Source organism: Pogona vitticeps, chromosome 6 (assembly GCF_051106095.1).
Source record: "Pogona vitticeps strain Pit_001003342236 chromosome 6, PviZW2.1, whole genome shotgun sequence".
Lineage (NCBI taxonomy): Eukaryota > Metazoa > Chordata > Lepidosauria > Squamata > Agamidae > Pogona > Pogona vitticeps.
In genome coordinates, this window is record NC_135788.1 from 96,228,921 (window position 1) to 96,246,147 (window position 17,227).

Here is a 17,227-nt window from a genome sequence, read left to right on the forward strand (position 1 = left end):
TCTGAGGATCTCAGGAACAGCTATGTGAATCCACCTCTGGGGTACAATGTTGGACTGAGATTCAGAAGACCTGGGTTCTAATTATTGCTTGGCGACAAAACTCAGTGTGTTCTCTTGGGTCATCACTTTCTCTCAGCCTGACCCACCCTCACAGGGTTGTTTTGTGAAAGGAATGAGGAAGGATGATAGCCAAATGTGTAGCCTTAAAGACAGCATACACTTGTAACTGATAAATAGATAGTAATAATATAACCTGCAGTTTCTTTTATGGTACAAAGAAATTCCTTCTGACTCACCTGTGCAGGATGGGAAGCCCTCCCACCTTGGCCTCCAGTTGGAAACCTCTCTGCTTGGCGGTGTGCACACAGCTTTGCTACCCAATTATTGAAAAGTTCTTGAGATTTTATCTAGAACAGAAAAAGCCCAAGGCCACTGAGTTCAGTGCTTCCTTACAAAATTATCAGGCTCTGGGTAGAAGCAGGAAAAAAAACACACAACAAAAGCCTGTAAGTGAGGACTTGCACACTTTAACAAGCCTGTCTGTCACTTGAAGACACTGACACATAACAGCATGTATGAAATTCAATTTATCATTTTCTTTGGGAAGTGCCAGGAAAACATGTGCTGAAATCAAAATATTGTTTATGACAATGAATGCAAACAACACAGGCTGGAGGACACATGCTCATATAAACCCTTGCCCTGTGAATGTTTCCTGCTGCTTGTTGGTCAGCTGGGATTCAAAGGAACAAAACTGGATCAGAGTCTAGCCAGCTAATAAACAGGATCTTATTCTAATCCAGAACGTTACATGTGCAGTCCAAACCACTGCCTTGTTTCTTATGCTCAGCAATCTGCATAACCAGAACAGCAAGCATCCAAGTGCAAATTTGCTTTTGGATATCACATGTCAGATCGGGACCTTCATCTCATCATAAGAATGGCCATAAGGGTAGCCATACTGGGTCACACCACTGGCCTATCTGGTCCAGTGTGCTGTTCTCATAATGGCCAACTAGATATAATTTCACCTTTGGGCATATACAGTATGGCTCTATATTCCCTCTGGTATTGACAGCAGGGAGTTCATATATATAAATCTACCATAGTTCTTTCCCCAATATATATTGGGGAAAGAACTATATATATATATGAGCTCCCTGCTGTCAATACCAGAGGGAATATAGAGCCATCATAACTAGCAGCCATTGATAGCTTTATTGCACATGTCATCCACGTTTGCACCCATCCTAAACCTTGTTCTCCTATTTCCCAGACTGGGCTAACACAGCTCTAGTGTCAGTAACATATCCATAGATAAATGACAGGTTGGCCTTCAAACTCATGACTCCAATTACTATTATTTTCCCACCATCACCCCTTTCTTCTCTCTCTAATGTATGTTCCATTTGGCTATGTTACTTGTTCAGTCTTATCCCATCCCCCTAATAGCCTCTGTTTTGCTTCAATTACCTTAAGATGATAAATATTATCTTCTGTATCAAGGTCCACACGTTGGGCCTTCTTATTGACCGACATGACTGACAGACGGACATCGATGGAGCCATGCAGCTTCCCCTTCAAGACCTAGGAGGGAAAAGCCACAGACAAGACTCACGTTGGGGAAAGAACTATGGTAGATTTATTTTCCTTTTTAGTTCTGTCTTATTTGATTAGTGTTTCTTGTTCATCTGAACTGTCCTCCTTCGACTACTTCAGCTCCTGGATTTCTGTTTAGCAAAATTCAGCCACTCTACACTGACAGTTTGGAAAAGCTACTTTATTTAGCTCACAACTTAGAGAAATGAAAAGAGAAAGGAACTTTCCCAAGCTAATTACTATACTGGCTAGGGGAGTCTGGGAATTCTAGTCCCAAGAAGGTGGGTAGCCTTACTACAACCCATGTTCTGGTCTTATTACATTGCATTTCAGGTATCCCCCAGAGAAAACTTACATCTTGACGTGTTGTAGCATACTTCAGGATCCCATCTTCCAAAACAAAGTAACGCTTAGAGAAACAAAGCAGAGGAAGGAAAGAAAATAGTCACAAACAACCACAAATAATTGGTCTGAATGAAACTGAGCAGGCAGTGGCTAGATAGGCGGGATATAAATAAAATAAATTAAATAAAATAATAAAATAAACTCATTCCCTGAAAAAGCTGGCTGGCCAAATCTCAGACCTGCTGGCTATTATGAACATAATAACTTATAACAATATAATTTACGGTATTTAGCATAACATAAATTTAGCATAATCCTACAACATGAAAGAAGAGTGTCCAAATAGTTTGTTAAAGTTTGAGGGATGGGAATTGGATCCTGCATGTTACAAACTCATTAGTTAATTAGCTATATTCCTATCCCGTCTGTCCTCTACTGAGTGTAAAAGTCGCATACATTATAAGGTTACACCCCATTTGTATTTTTATAATGAATTTGACATGGGGCAGCTTTTGGAGGGCATTCAAAAACTTCAGTGGGTCCAAGATGTTGCAGCCAGACTGTAAACTACAATTAGTTACAGGGACAACAGCTTCACCAGCTATCAATCTATTTATAGGCACAATTCAACGTGCTGCTTATAAGCTAGAAAGCCCTAATGATTTAGATTCAGACTCATTGAACCTCCCTGGGTATCTTCGGAGGGAGCCCTTCTCTTAGTCCAACTATCCCCATAGTATACTGTATCTGGTGAGGTCACGAGAGGGCCTTTTTGGTTGCTGCTCCCAACCAGAGGCATCTCCTCCCAAGGGAAGCAAAATTGTTCCCTTTTGACTGTCCTTCTGCAATCAGGCAAACAGGTACAGTGGTGCCTCGCTTAACGAGCGCACCGTACAACGACGAAATCGCATAGCGATCCCTTTTTTGGGATCGCTAATGCGATCGCTCAACGACGTTTAGATAGGGCGAAACTCGCTTTGCGAAGATCGGCAAGCGTTTCGCTTACCGATCTTCGCAAAACGAAGCCCCGACGATCAGCTGTTTGGCGGACAAAATGGCCGCTGGAGGCCCCGAAATGGCCGCGCGTAGCGTTTTCGCACCCTCCCCTCGCTTAACGAGGGCGCGAAAATGGCTGCCGGCCATAGGAAGCATCGCTGAACGGTGAGTTTTTGGCCCATTTGGGTTTTTCTGATCCGTTCAGCGATGTTTCACTATAGCGAAAGTTAATCCGGAACAGATTAACCTCGCTATACGAGGCACCACTGTATGTTGGCAAGTCTTTGGATCTGAGTCCCAAGTCTGAGTCTTTGGTACCAAGCCCCAAGTCTGACTCCCTATTAAAAACAAGCTTTTCCCCCCAGAAAAAAAGAGAGGAAGTGGCTAGGTTCCGAGTCACAAGTCGAGTCTGAGTCACCTGAATCAAGCTGCCAGTGCGACTTAAGTCCGAATTGACAGCAAATCCCATGACTTGAGTCCCCATCTCTGCAAAGACTTTGTAATACTTTGTCAAGTGTAAGGCTTTGTAACACTTTGTCAAGGAAGGGGCTTCAACAGGGAATGCCATACCCTTCTCCCCCTTTTTTTCCTACTGTATTTTCAATCTATTTTAAACTCTATTCTATTGCTCAGTGGGCAAAATACAGTTGCATAATGTAACACTGCTGTAACCTGGATCAGGCACCAGAGGCATGTAATTAAAATTAATTAAATGTTTCCAGTTCCCTCTCTGCAGGTTCTGAGGTTCCTTAGGGCTCTCTTTTGGCCTAGGAAGCCTTTAGGAGCCTTGAGATGCAGGGGGGAGCTTTTAATAGTAAATAAAAACTGGCTTCCAAATTTCTACTGCTGTGATCAGGACTGCTGCCAGCAATCTGGCAGTGATCTTTTTTAACTACTAAAGGTTTATCCCTGAATCCCAAGGGTTCCCAAGGCAAATGGGAGCCCTAAGGAGCCTCAGAACCTAGAAATGGGGGATTAAATTGTTTATTAATTTAAATTAAATATTTTCAGAGCCTAGTCTGGGTAATGCTGGTGTAAAGCTACACAACAGAATTCTGCCCATTGGCTGTTTTAATACAATACGTTTAACTACTTTTTAATATTGTATTTCCTTGTCTTTTTAGCTGCATTTGTCTTTTAAATATTTTGAAAGTTGCCAAGAATCCTTTCATTGGGAGGAAGATGGGATGTAAATAAAACTGATTCATATATGTCTATTATACTTGTTGCTTTATTTTCACAAGTCTGTGACACGTATTACCCCCAGAGAGTGTTTCTGGCCCAGTGTCATCTGATCTGTTTCATGGCTCACTGAGGTCTAAAAGTGGGATCAAACTGAGTTTAAGAGACATGAGAATGTGGATGAAAATAGGCAGACATATCAAGTGCATTTCCACAGATTTCTTTCTCCCCTCCAAGTCTTTTCCATGTGAACTTTCTTTAATGGAGAAAAATACAGACAGACAGTTAATGCCCCCAGGTGACTACAGTAGAGATGGGAAATGTTATTTGGCTGGGGTTTACATGTACTCCAACAGATATACTGCAGACCACATGGTTTGTGCCTAGTGAAGATTCCTTCCCTGCCACATCATGGGCTTTTTTAACAAGGAAATCGAGCACCATAGGAGGAAGGTTTGCGAAAACCCACTGTCACCTCTGTTTAGGAATCCCTTTCCATATGCCTCTCACTGTCCCAAATCCGGGGGAGCAAAAAGCTCAGCAGGTTTGGCCAACATTTGCATGAATGCACTGGTTCATATGATTGACATTCAGACCTGCTGAAAAGGATGGGACAATTCAGAACAATAGAAAGCCAACACATGCAAAGGTGGCAGCACCCTCATCAGCACCACCACACAAAGGAAGCCAGACCCTACAGCAATGCTTCACATATCCAGATCTCTCACCTTATGCCACCCTTTCAGGGGCCATTTTCGTTTCTTCAGTAGGTAGCCCTCCTGCCTCTCCATTTCCTGGACACCCCCACTTTGGATCCGCAGCTCATCCACCACCTCCCAGCTTTCTGAGCCCTAAAATCCAAATGAACCAACAATAACACAGAGAAGAAGCTTTTGCCAAAGTGTAATCTCTGGATGAATCTGTGTCCTGCTATAACCCCAAATGATTATCAAAAGGAAAGCAGCAGAGATAGGAAAGCTTGCATTTTAAGACACAACTCCCACAATTACCTAGGCTACATGGCTGCTGGCCATGCTTAACTAGAGCATTCTGGGAGTTGTAGTCCAGAAAAGGCCCACCCACCCAATCTCCGGGAAATACCCATTGATTACTTTCAAATGGTGCTTCCAGCTAGGGCACTATCCCAGGGACATGAGGGGATTAATTAAGGGATTACACTGTGGGGAGAAATCACACCTGCCGAGCAATGCTGTGTTTGGAAGACACGGTGCTGTTGGACCGGGAAGGGGGTGGTGCCCTTTTTGGAGAAGACGGATCTTTCTCATGGCTACCCATTTCTACAGAGGCCACCTCTCTTGCCCTCTGGATGCCAGAGAATTCTCAGAGATGCCCCTTTCAGTCAAAACTTTGTTTTCATGTCCAGAGCATCACATTAAGAAGGCTGGCTGTAAGAGAAGGGAGACAAAGGGAGAGAGACAGAGAAACACAGGTGAGTTGGTTATTAACTCAAGATTTTAAATCATTTAGCATGTTACCTTTTTGGACTACAACTCCTCAAACACTTTGGCTAGCATGGCCATGCAGACTGAAGGATTCTGAGAACTGTGGTCCCAACCTTTCCCAAGGTTTTTCCACTGAGGAATAGTTTAAAAGCATCTGGGAGACCCTTGTGACAACCACATTATTAGCTTGAAAAGAAGAGACATAAGGAATAAAGCTCAGAACAACTGACCTACATTTTAGTTTGGAAATAAAAGCTGGATTTGGCTGTTCTCTCAGCTTTTTATTTCTGTTCCGTGACTATTTTCACCGATGACACAGTGGCTGTTTATTTTTAGGAAAAGGGAGTTCTCAGTTCATTATATCTGTATGTATGTGTGCTTATAAATTATTACAAATGAAGATCAGATCAGGATATTTTGTTTCCTGAGGCAGACCAAGGAACGGTACACTCCACATCAAAAATCAAGGTAAATTGCCTACTAGTTTTCATTTTCCTCACAGTAAAAATATAATAATGATAAATCAAATAGTTAATCATTTGCTACCCTATCATGGCAGCCCAAATCTGCTGCCTGAGGTTTCTACATTGCTATTTAACAGCAGTGTCAGCCCTGTTAAGAATCTTCACAATCCTGGAAAACTCAGCTTTTCCCCCTGTGGTTTTTATTTTAAAAAATAACTTGTTAAAAAGTCTGGTCCATGTTGCAGAAAAAATTAAAGCCCTTCTGTGAGATTTCTGCCAACTGTTAAGAAACTAGAAAACAAGGGAAGGTTCAGAGAGAATGTTCTCCTACTAAAAGGGAGCAGTTTTCTATTAACTATCAGTTCAGCCTCATTTTAACTGCCTCCTCTGCAGGAAAACAACTGATTACTCAACTAGGTTTTCGTTTTTTGTGTAAGCGCATAAATTCCTTGCCCCCAACTTAATTAATTTTGATCTATCCCAGAATAATTGCACAGATCAACCAAAATCCCTAGCAAAAACTGGGATCTACACAGAAAAAATATATATCAAAGCCACTTTTCCAAACACTATGGGGTGGGGATTTCAAGCAGACCATGTAGCCAATTCTTTATCTTGTTTTCATGTTTTGCAAGGACAATCCTTTGCAGGTTTACTCAGAAGTAAATCACACAAAGATAATTTAGATTCATTCTCAAGTAAGCATGTAGGAAAGTACCGCTTTCATCATTTTTTGAGGGACTGCAGGGAGAAGTGCCGTATCTTAAAATTAGTAGCTAGGAACAGAGGGAAATTCCATTCTGCTTGATTCAAGAGTTTTTGTTACTTTCTTCTTCTGGTGAATTGTCCATCAGTTTCTTCCCTCATCTGGCCAGGGGCTGACAATCCATCAGTTCTCATGGGTACTACTGCTAGGCTCCAGCCCATCCTTTCAAGCTACACTCCCAGTACTGCTTTAAGTTCCCAGGCTCCACCCATCACATTTCTGAACCTTTGGAAACTTGGAAATTCTACTGGGTCAGGGAATATATGGAACTCCAAGTACAGTCCATGGTGAGAGATAATGGGAATGTCAGTTTAACAACATCTAGAAGGCATTTGCATTTGTCATTCAGATTCTTATTAGTTTGATAATGGTATCAGGAATTTGAGGGATCCCTTCTGCTCTGAGCTATACACAGCTAATATATCAAAGTTTAGTTCCAACTCCCAAAAGATAAATTTTCAGGACACCCTCCTCTCCTCCCAACCTTGTTTCCAAATTCACCCCTTCTCGTCTACCCTGACTCCACAGAACAATTCTAATTGCACAGAGAGAACAAAGCACTGCCAAACAAGTACATTTATGCAGATCCTTTCTAATTTGAAATGTTTTATCTGACAGCAACATTCAAACTTCCCTTCCCCTATTGCAGAATTTAGCAAACAAGCCCTCTACGTCAGGAGACGGGTGTTTTCACAATAAGACAGAAAATAAATTGGAGGAAGGGAATAAAATTGAATAAATATCACAATACAGTCATTACAACAGATCCCACCTCCCACTTCTCCAGTAAAAGGATGCCTGGCTGGTGCCTGGACTGATCCATCTTCCCCAATCCCACCTCTGCAACATGCCCTTCTCTACTAAGCTCACCTGCTTATTTGCCAATGCTCAGCACCACCACCACCAACTGCTGCAGCTTTGGATAAACTGCTCTTCCACACTTGTTTTGCATCTCCCCTCCCTTGGTAAACAGGATCTCTCTTTGCAACCTGCTCCTATGTGTGTTTGCCAAGCTGTAAGCCTCACTGAGTTCAAAAGGAGTTAACATGCACAGGGTTCCAGCCTCGTGTCTTTCATTCCCTTCTGTATTTTTGTGCGGGGACCAGAAACAGTTTCATAGAAAAGAAATACAAGTCTCTCAGTCTGGATGAATATTTGGCACAGCACAACCTCACCTGCCTAAAGAAACAGAGTTCCTATTAGGACACATATTGTTTGCATATCAAGTTAAAACAAAAGGAAAATAAAAAACATGACAAAAATGTTGTGGCACCTTAAAGACTCATTGCTATATTTTACTGAGAGCTTTCGTGGACAAATCCATTTCCTCAAACAGAAGAGTGGGACTATACAGCAAATACCGTATTTTTCGCTCCATAAGATGCACCGATTTTTTAGGAGAAGAAAACAGGAAAATATAATCTGTTTTCTTCGCTCCATAAGATGCACAGACTTTCCACCCCCTTGTTTTGTGGGGAAAAAGTGTGTCTTATGGTGCGAAAAATACGGTATTTATACATTTATTCATGGTCCCAAATTAGAGATTGTATTTGGGCAAAGGTTGTTGACCTGGCAATGACCTTTAAAACCCTTGGTGATATTCACTTCCCCTCTCAGGAAGCAATGTTCTGTATGTAAACAATGACAATGATAGCTAAATTAATCTCATATTATAATAAGAATTGCCAGCAAGGTGTAGTGGATAGAATAAGGAACCGGACTCTGGAAAATATGGTTCAAATTTCCATTTAGCCCCTGGAAACTGACTGGGGGAGTGGAACTGGTAAAACCACTCCTTAAATAACTCTCTTACCTTGAAACTTATTACAGCTGCTATAAATCAGCTGGACTTGATGGCACAGAACACACACATAGATAACAAGCAGGAACAATACAGTAACAAGTACTGTATCTCTAATCACCAATGGGCTGGTGAGGTGGCAGTGCTGGATAGTAAGGAAATGGCATATAAACTGTCCGATTGTTCAATGGCACATGTTGGATAGCTGGGAATTTCAGCAGATACAACAGAATACAGTATGTTACATTTTATCATGTAATTTTATAATCAAACTTTGGCTTATACTGAGTCCACTGAGATGGGTTTTAAACATGCATACATATTTTATCTCAGCGGTCTCTCTTTGGATTCTTGTCTTGTAATTTTACTTCTCAAGAATGGCAACTTGTGCAGAGTGTCCAGATATATTAAAATTATCTGAAATAGGTTTCTATTTATTGCCATTCTTGATAATCAATTTGTGTCCATTAATTATTTTGCACAGAGACTGGCCTGTTTGTCTGCACTTGAATATAACTCAGCGCTTGGAGAAGTTACCTTTTTGCAGGATAGATTTGATTTAAATCCGACTGAGTTATGATTTAAATCCCTGCTCAGAAAGACTTGATTTTATTCTAACAATCCTAGAACTGCAGAGTGTGAAGGGACCTATGGATCACCAAGACACAGGGACACTCTTCTTGTTACTTAATACATATTTTTCTCAATCTCCTTGACCTGCTAAAACTTCACCTCAATAATTTTTTACTCATTGAAATTTCCAGTATCTGAAACTATGAACACCTAGCTTTGTCTATACAAAGTTGTAGGGGGACAATAACTAGGGCTTTTGCTCTAATGTAATCAGGAGCACTCAAGGAAATTACTGAAAGCAATCCTAGAAAATTTAATAGGGCTTCCTAGAATTTCTAGTGCTGTATCATGTGAGAGGGAAAAGTTCCAAGAATAACTTCAGTCAGAGCTGGAAAAAAGGGCTAATCAAACCTACTACTACTTCTCATCTTCATATACGGTGGTTAACAAGCACATCTCGCTATAGACATAAGCCTACAGAACCTCATAATATTGTGACCGTAATCCAAAAACTGTTACAAAACTTTTAAAGAACAACTATATAAACAGGTTATCTCATAATATGGTATTTGAATGTATAACTCTCAGGCCACAATAGGTGGAAAGGATAGTTCAGTGAATCCAATATCTGACTTCAAAGTCAAGAGTTGGGAGTTTGATTCCCCACTGTGCTTCCTTAAAAGAAGAGTCAGACTGTGTAGCCTTGGGGAAGCTCCCCAAGAAGAAGGGAACAATAAACCATTTAAAAATACTGTATACCTAGAAACCCTGGAAAGGCTCACGGTAGGTCAGAACTTATTTGACAACATGTGGTGGTGATGATGTTTCAAAAATGAGATATTTAAGCTACAACACATTTTAAATAAGAATGATCATCACAAATGGCATCAAATTGTGGTATACAAAGCAGACGGATTTCCAAAAAACCCCACAGCAGTTGTATAAGTGGGCTAACTGGAATAGGCAGGCATGTTTTGAAATTAGCAGGCACATTTTGGTAAACCAACTGTTGTTAAGATGCAACGCTAAACTATGGTTAAGTGGAAATCAGAGCAAAAAATATCCAACATCCACTTTGCACTGGAAGAGGAGGAGAGCACAAAGGCAAGTCTCATCTAGGTTTCTTGCTATAATAGATAATTTATTTCTTCATGATATCTTTTCAGTTCAGATCTTTTCTCTTATTTCTTTTTGCTCATGGCTTGTTTACACTCTCACCAAATTCTTAACATTCCATGCATCAGCCACATCTTAAATGCATCCTTTCTACCTGAACTGGATACATGGGCATCCTTAAGTCTCGAGAGACTATGGTAACGTGCTCTGTATGGAGGACTTCGAGGCTGTATGCGAAGCTGGAGTGTCCTCTCCAGAGCACAAAGCCTGGGTAAAATAATATGGAGGATAGGCTGTTATCCTATCCTAGCAGCAAATCCCCCCTCTCCACATCGCTGAAATAGTCCAATGGAAAGGCAAGAGCCAATACAACTGGTTCCAGCGATGTTGCAGGAGTTGCCAGAATGACATGAACTGCCTCCGGGACTCCAGCTCCGGATACCTGGCTGCATAAAATAAGAATTTGTACTAGGATAAAGTGTGTGCTAAACACCATTGCCAGGAGAATATAAATTTGATAGCCAGTGTCCTGTGTCCTTAGTCCACTATTGTCCTCCATTTATTCATCGGATTGCACCAATAACCATCCCAGTAATAGGATTATCAAATTTGCAGACGATACTACACTAGTAGGACTTATCTCTGGGGATGATGAGTCTGCGTATCGGGACGAGGTATTACAGCTATCCCGCTGGTGCAAAAAAAACAATCTTTTATTTAACATCCAAAAAACCAAGGAATTCATAGTGGACTATAGGAAAAAAAGAGCAGACATTCAGCCACTGTATACAGATGGAGTTTGTGTGGAACAGGTGGTTGAATGTAAGTTTCTTGGGACTATCATAACAAATGACCTGACTTGGAGTGCAAACACCACTGCGTTAATCAGGAAGGCACAACAACGGTTGTATTTTCTAAGGATTCTTAGAAAGCAACAATTGACTGAGAGTTTGTTAATCACCTTCTATCAGAGTTCGATTGAGAGCATATTATCCTACTGTCTCTGTGTATGGTTCACGAGCTGCACAGTGGCAGAGAAAAAGGCAATTCAAGGGGCGATCAAGACGGCCCAAAACATCATTGGCTGTTCACTCCTCTCTTTGGAAGAACTGTATAAGAACAGATGTAAGAGGAAGATATCTAACATACTGAAAGACTCCTCTCATCCGGGATATCAGCTCTTTAAACTATTACCATCAGGAAGGAGATTCAGGGTATTGAAAGCAAGGACAAGCAGATTCAAGAACAGTTTTTACCCAAGTGCAGTATTGAGTTTAAATGCGGGGCCATAGGTTTTTGGTGAAATTTTAATTGCTGAGAGAAAACGGGGTATCTATATTTGGATGGTGAAAGTTGTGTATATTTTAACTTTTTTTTGTAGTGTTGTCCAGTTTTACCTTGGGGAAGAGCACCTCATTTCGTTGCACCCACTTGTGAGCGCAATGACAAATAAATTTCTTATGTCTTATGTCTTATGTCTGTTGAGCTTCTGGTGAAGAGAAAGTCACACCAGTGTAGTAATGCAAAATTGTGCTGGCCATGCATCGATTTCCACTGTACAAATAGCAAACTCTATGAAGAAAGCCTGTTCTCCACCTGCCCAATGGCAACACTTCCACAAAAAGCATGATCCTATATAACTGCTCTGGAAGGACTTTCCACTCAGGCTAAGCTCCACAGAATACCAATTTAAGGTGTGAAATGCAGATAAGGGTGGTTGTTGTTGGTGCCCTGAAATCCTAAGACACCTTCTAAGAGCAGGAATACATTTCTCAGCAAACTCCCATTTTATTCTTGATGTTTTTCAATGTCTGAGTTTCCATCTCTTCAAATTGTTAACAAAACTTTGAAAATGTAAAGGAAACAGCTTTGATACTGATGATCTTTAAAGTATTTTTTAAAACCAAGCTACACATCCTGATGTACACAGTACACATCCTAAAAGCCTGAATACCTAACTTTACTCCATAAGGTTAATTTTTGTGTTGCTGATTTGACTATATTGTATGATTTTGATATGTGCATTAACATATCCACAGTCATCATTGTCCACAGTCATCATGACCATAAATGAAACTGTGTGGTATAGCAGTTACAAGGGGGTGCTGATAAGTATTGAGCCTTACCCAGAAAAAAATTGAGCTAGGAAGCTATAAATTGCAGGGTATATTGGCCTATTTGTCTATATTCAACGATGCAAAAAGCAACTACCTATGATTTTAACTTAACTTTCACTTTCCAGTTCAAAGTGAATATGGTGGCACCTCCAGAAAAGTTCAGTGTGGAAGAGCATAGGACCATAATCAAGTTCCTGTTTTTTCCAAGGGAAAGGTGTAAAGCAGATCCATGATGATATGTCACAAATTATGAGTGACAGTGGCTCTTCATATGCAACAGTCAAACATTGGGTTGTCAATTTTTAAACTGGCTATTTAGGTGTTGAAAGTGAGAAGCCCAGTGGAAGGCCTCTTTCTGTCTCTGTGCCTGCAAATCTGAAAGCCATCCATGATATGATAATGGAGGAACACCGACTATCATCCATGAGAGAGTTGATGCCATCATCCACAATGACTTGGAAATGAGACAGCTGGCAGCAAAGTGGATCCCCAAACTTTTGACAACCGAACAAAAGAGGAAATATGTGGAGTCATTGGTGGCTGTTTTGGAACATTTTGCAAGAAACGAATCAGATTTCCTAGGCAAACTGGTAACTGGTGATCAGACATGGATCTACTGTTATGATCCTGAGACAAAGGAACAGTCTAAGGAATGGAGGCACAGTGGTGTCCCCAGGCCAAAGAAGTTCCGAGTGCAAAGGTCGATGCAGAAGCAAATGGCAACATTTTTTTGGGATAAGACGGGAGTTCTGCTGGTGGACTACCTCCAATAGGGTTCAACCATCAATGCAAAATATTACTGTGCTTTATTGACGAAGTTGAGGCAAAAAATTAAGGAAAAATGTTGAGGAAAGCTCTCCAAAGGTGTCATCCTCTTGCATGACAATGGCTCATCACACACTGCAGGTGAAACAATGGCAAAACCGAGGTCCTTAGGCTTTCAAGTGATGCCCCATCCACCCTATTTTCCCTACCTGGCTCCTTCTGACTATTATCTATTCCCCAAACTCAAAAACTCAAAAAACACCTAAAGGGACAACAGTTTGGAAGTGTTCTGGAAGCAACTAATGTTGCAAATGAGTGGTTACACCAGCATTCGGGACTTATTTGCAGGGACTTAAGAAGCTGCAGGACAGATGTCGCAAGTGCATTGACTTCCTGGCGGAATATGTAGAAGAGTGTGGCAGATGCAGCTTCCTAGCTCAATTTTTTTCTGGGAAAGGCTCAATACTTATCAGCACTCCCTCGTAAGACTCTGAGGTTGTAGAATTTGAAAGATTCCTGTCCCAGTCCTCACTGAGCCGTGAAGTTCACTTTAAGTCAGCCAGCTCTTTCTTAGCCTCATCTTCCGATTAGGCTTGTTGCTGTGAATTAAAATAGGTAAAATGAGAGGCATGTTGAGCTCACTGGAGGAAAGGTGGGATAAAAAGATAATGTAGAAATAGTAAATAAATATATAAAATATGTTGCTAGGGATTACGTCTTGCATGTGAGCAACACAAGGTGCTTCTTCCACAATTTTCTCTTGGATGTAACAATTAAAAATAGAGCAGCCCCTGCCCTCTATTATATTTGGTCACTCCAAAAGGGGAGTGAGTGAGAGAGGGGGGGGGGGAGAGAGAGAGATGTTCAGAGTAGAGTATGAAAGGAAGGAGCATCTTCAGTTTTCTCTTTCCTTTCTCCTTCCACTGAATGCTTTCCACACCAAGGTCCACCTGCCTCCCAAACCACTGTCTTTTTGGCACCAAATGAATATATTTCACTCTCCTTAAGCAGACGTATGTAATTTGATTTTATACTGGTCCTCTTTCCAATCCGCATATATTTGAGTTTCTTTAAAACACCTTCACTTTTTCAAAGAGCTGTTCAAAAACCTTTCAAATTAATAATAATAAACATATTTGAAATGGCCCCTTTGTTTATTTTCTCCTACATAAACCTGTACACGTTAAAATCACCTTCAGAGGCTTTTATTGATGTCTTCCCCACCATGAGAGGCGAGACATACACAATACATTCCATCTCTCCTTCCTGCTCTGTAGCAACAGTCACTTAACCTCATGTAGTGCACTCAGGTACAGAGCTGAGCATGCTATATTCCCATGGGACTCCTTCGGAGGGGTTTCCCCCCTCTATTCTTAGAGCTCCTGCACCCCAACTCACTGTTGGTACCTCTGCCAACTTTGGGATTTTCCCAAACTTACCAACACCTTCTTTTTCTGCATGGATGGTGTTGTTTTGGCAACAGAAACTGTGGAACACTTTAAACAGAAGGGCTGGTTATTTAGTTCAGCAGAATACTTTTCAGTCACAGCATCTGCTGAAACTCGAGCATTTAGAATCTGCATGTAACAACAACGTGCTATGGAAAAATAATGCAGCAGGAAAGCCCTATTCAGAACAGCTTTCAAAGGCTTCCAATCTTCCTACCATCTGTCAGTTCCAAGCACTCAGATCCAGTCATCCGCCTTGGGTGTTAAATATAGGTTTTGGCTTATTATATAGGAGCTTTTCATTAAAGGAAAAAAAACACACACAGATGCGTATAGTAGAATTTGGATACAATAAAGTGACGCATTCCTAAAACTGAACATCAGAATTGCTTTGCAATTTTTTTATACTTGGTTATTTCTCCAATGAAATGGTTATTTCCCCAATGAAATGAGGGTGAAAGAGTAGAGTGCAAAAAACCGCCTGAAGCTCAACATAAAAAATTAAGATAATGGCCACTGGTCCCATCACCTCCTGGGAAATAGAAGGGGAAGATATGGAGGCAATGACAGGTTTTACTTTCTTGGGCTCCATGATCACTGCAGATGGTGACAGCAGCCACAAAATTAAAAGACCCCTGCTTCTTGGGAGGAAAGCAATGACAAACCTCGACAGCATCTGAAAAAGCAGAGACATCACCTTGCCAACAAAAGTCTGCATAGTCAAAGCTATGGTTTTTCCTGTAGTGATGTATGGAAGTGAGAGCTGGACCATAAAGAAAGCTGACTGCCAAAGAATTGATGCTTTTGAATTGTGGTGCTGGAGAAGGCTCTTGAGAGTCCCCTGGACTGCAAGGAGAACAAACCTATCAATTCCAAAGGAAATCAACCCTGAGTGCTCACTGGAAGGACAGATCCTGAAGCTGAGGCTCCAATACTTTGGCCATCTCATGAGAAGGGAAGACTCCCTGGAAAAGACCCTGATGTTAGGAAAGTATGAAGGAAAGAGAAGGGGCCGACAGAGGATGAGATGGTTGGACAGTGTCACCAAAGCTACCAACATGAATTTGACCCAACTCCAGGAAGCAGTGGAAGACAGGAGAGCCTGGCGTGCTCTGGTCCATGGGGTCACGAAGAGTCGGACACAACTAAACAACAACAAATTTCCCCATTCATTTCCTCCTAGGAGTCCAAGATGGTGTACGTGGTTTCCCCTCACTATGTTATTCTTACTACAACCTGTGATGTAGGATGGCCTGAGAAACACCAATTGGCACACAGATATCAAATGCAGTTTGAGGTTAAGAGGGACCTGAATCTAAGTCTCTAAAGTCCTAATGCAACACTCCAAACATAACAGAATACTGACTAGTACACTTAGTCTAGCCTCCACTACTGGTGCCTTCCAGATGTTCTAGACTCAGGGTGAATAATAATCAATGATGTTTCAAAAGTCAAATTGATTTAAATCATGATATGTTTTAAAATCATTTTATTTAAATCATCAAAAATCAATTTTTAAAATTTAAATTGTAGAGACTAGATCACTCTTCCTCAGGCTAGTGTCTGCATAGCAGTACAGCTAACAGCCATGCAGACACCAGCCTGAGGAAGGGTGATCTAGTCTCTAGAAGACCATAGCTATGGCATGGAGAGGCAGCCATCCCTACTGATGGTCCTCTACATTTATAACCAAGAGTCTTGTGTCTCTGATTATGAAGATTCAACTTTTAGATAGTATGCTTAATCGCTATTGATAGATTCATCCTCCAGTAATTGGTCTGGTTGTGTGCAACAGGTTACCTATGTAAATCATGGGAAGCACTTTAAGTATTTAAAAAACCCATTAAGAAACATCCCAGAACTTCAGAAAGCAGGTAACGCCAAAATAAAAGTAAGGGAGGGTTAGGTTTTCAGAAATAACTGGGATGTTATTAAAGGGTCATAGAACAATACCCCTGACATCTGCAGGGAGGACAACTTCAGTTATGATCTCGTCAGCAATCTTCTGCATTTCTCAAATGCAGATTTAAAATGCTATTTAATTAAAATGTGTATCAATGTTTGCCATGGCTGAGTAAGTGATACACGCTCCAAAACAAATTGGTGGCAGAGGTTGTGGTGATGGAGGAAACAGAACAGCATACCTTTTATTTCCAGGAGCTCAGATTAGTTTTCTGCACCAAATCTAAAGACAGGGATCCCATTCCAAACACATCCCATTTTGCTTCCGGAAGTCTGAACAGGACCTAAAGGCCTGAGGTTTCCAGTCCCTGGTCCCTAATTCTATGCTATGAAAATGGTCAATGACATTTTTGGTTATCACAACAACAAAAATCACTTTCAAGCCTGGGAAATTTAATAAAATTAGTGTACTCAATAATGGGCAAGACTTCATTTAGAATAACAGCACATTTAATTCTGAGTACCACTGTTCAGGAAAGACATTTAGCAATACTCAAAAAGATTCAGAAGAAAAAGGGGCATGAAAGGCATACTGTGTGAAGACAGACAGAAAGAACTGGACTTCCTAGTCAAAGATTCATTAATGAGAGATGATACACATGCACATAAGTAAAGGAGTAGTGTTTAGAG

The 17,227-nt window shown here is 41.0% G+C and overlaps 1 protein-coding gene across 9 annotated transcripts in view; it reads right to left on the reverse strand.

The window, feature by feature from the left end:
* The window catches only part of OSBPL7 (oxysterol binding protein like 7), a 48,155-nt gene that overhangs the window by 24,638 nt on the left and 6,290 nt on the right, over positions 1–17,227 (reverse strand). For 4 of the 9 annotated variants that reach the window (XR_013537569.1, XR_012088622.2, XM_020785547.3 and 1 more), the window contains exons 2-6: positions 5,320–5,528; positions 4,851–4,973; positions 1,955–2,008; positions 1,474–1,587; positions 297–407 (exon numbers count right to left, since the gene is read on the reverse strand). Coding sequence is in view for 7 of the 9 variants with exons in the window: in XM_020785547.3 (XP_020641206.3) it covers positions 297–407; positions 1,474–1,587; positions 1,955–2,008; positions 4,851–4,973; positions 5,320–5,418 (501 nt within the window). In the remaining 2 variants the exon portion in view is untranslated. Of the gene's footprint in view, positions 1–296; positions 408–1,473; positions 1,588–1,954; positions 2,009–4,850; positions 4,974–5,319; positions 5,529–6,875; positions 7,265–7,685; positions 7,995–17,227 lie in introns of those variants that run through there. The other 5 variants (XM_078377937.1, XM_073004321.2, XM_073004320.2 and 2 more) reach the window with 4 other exon arrangements.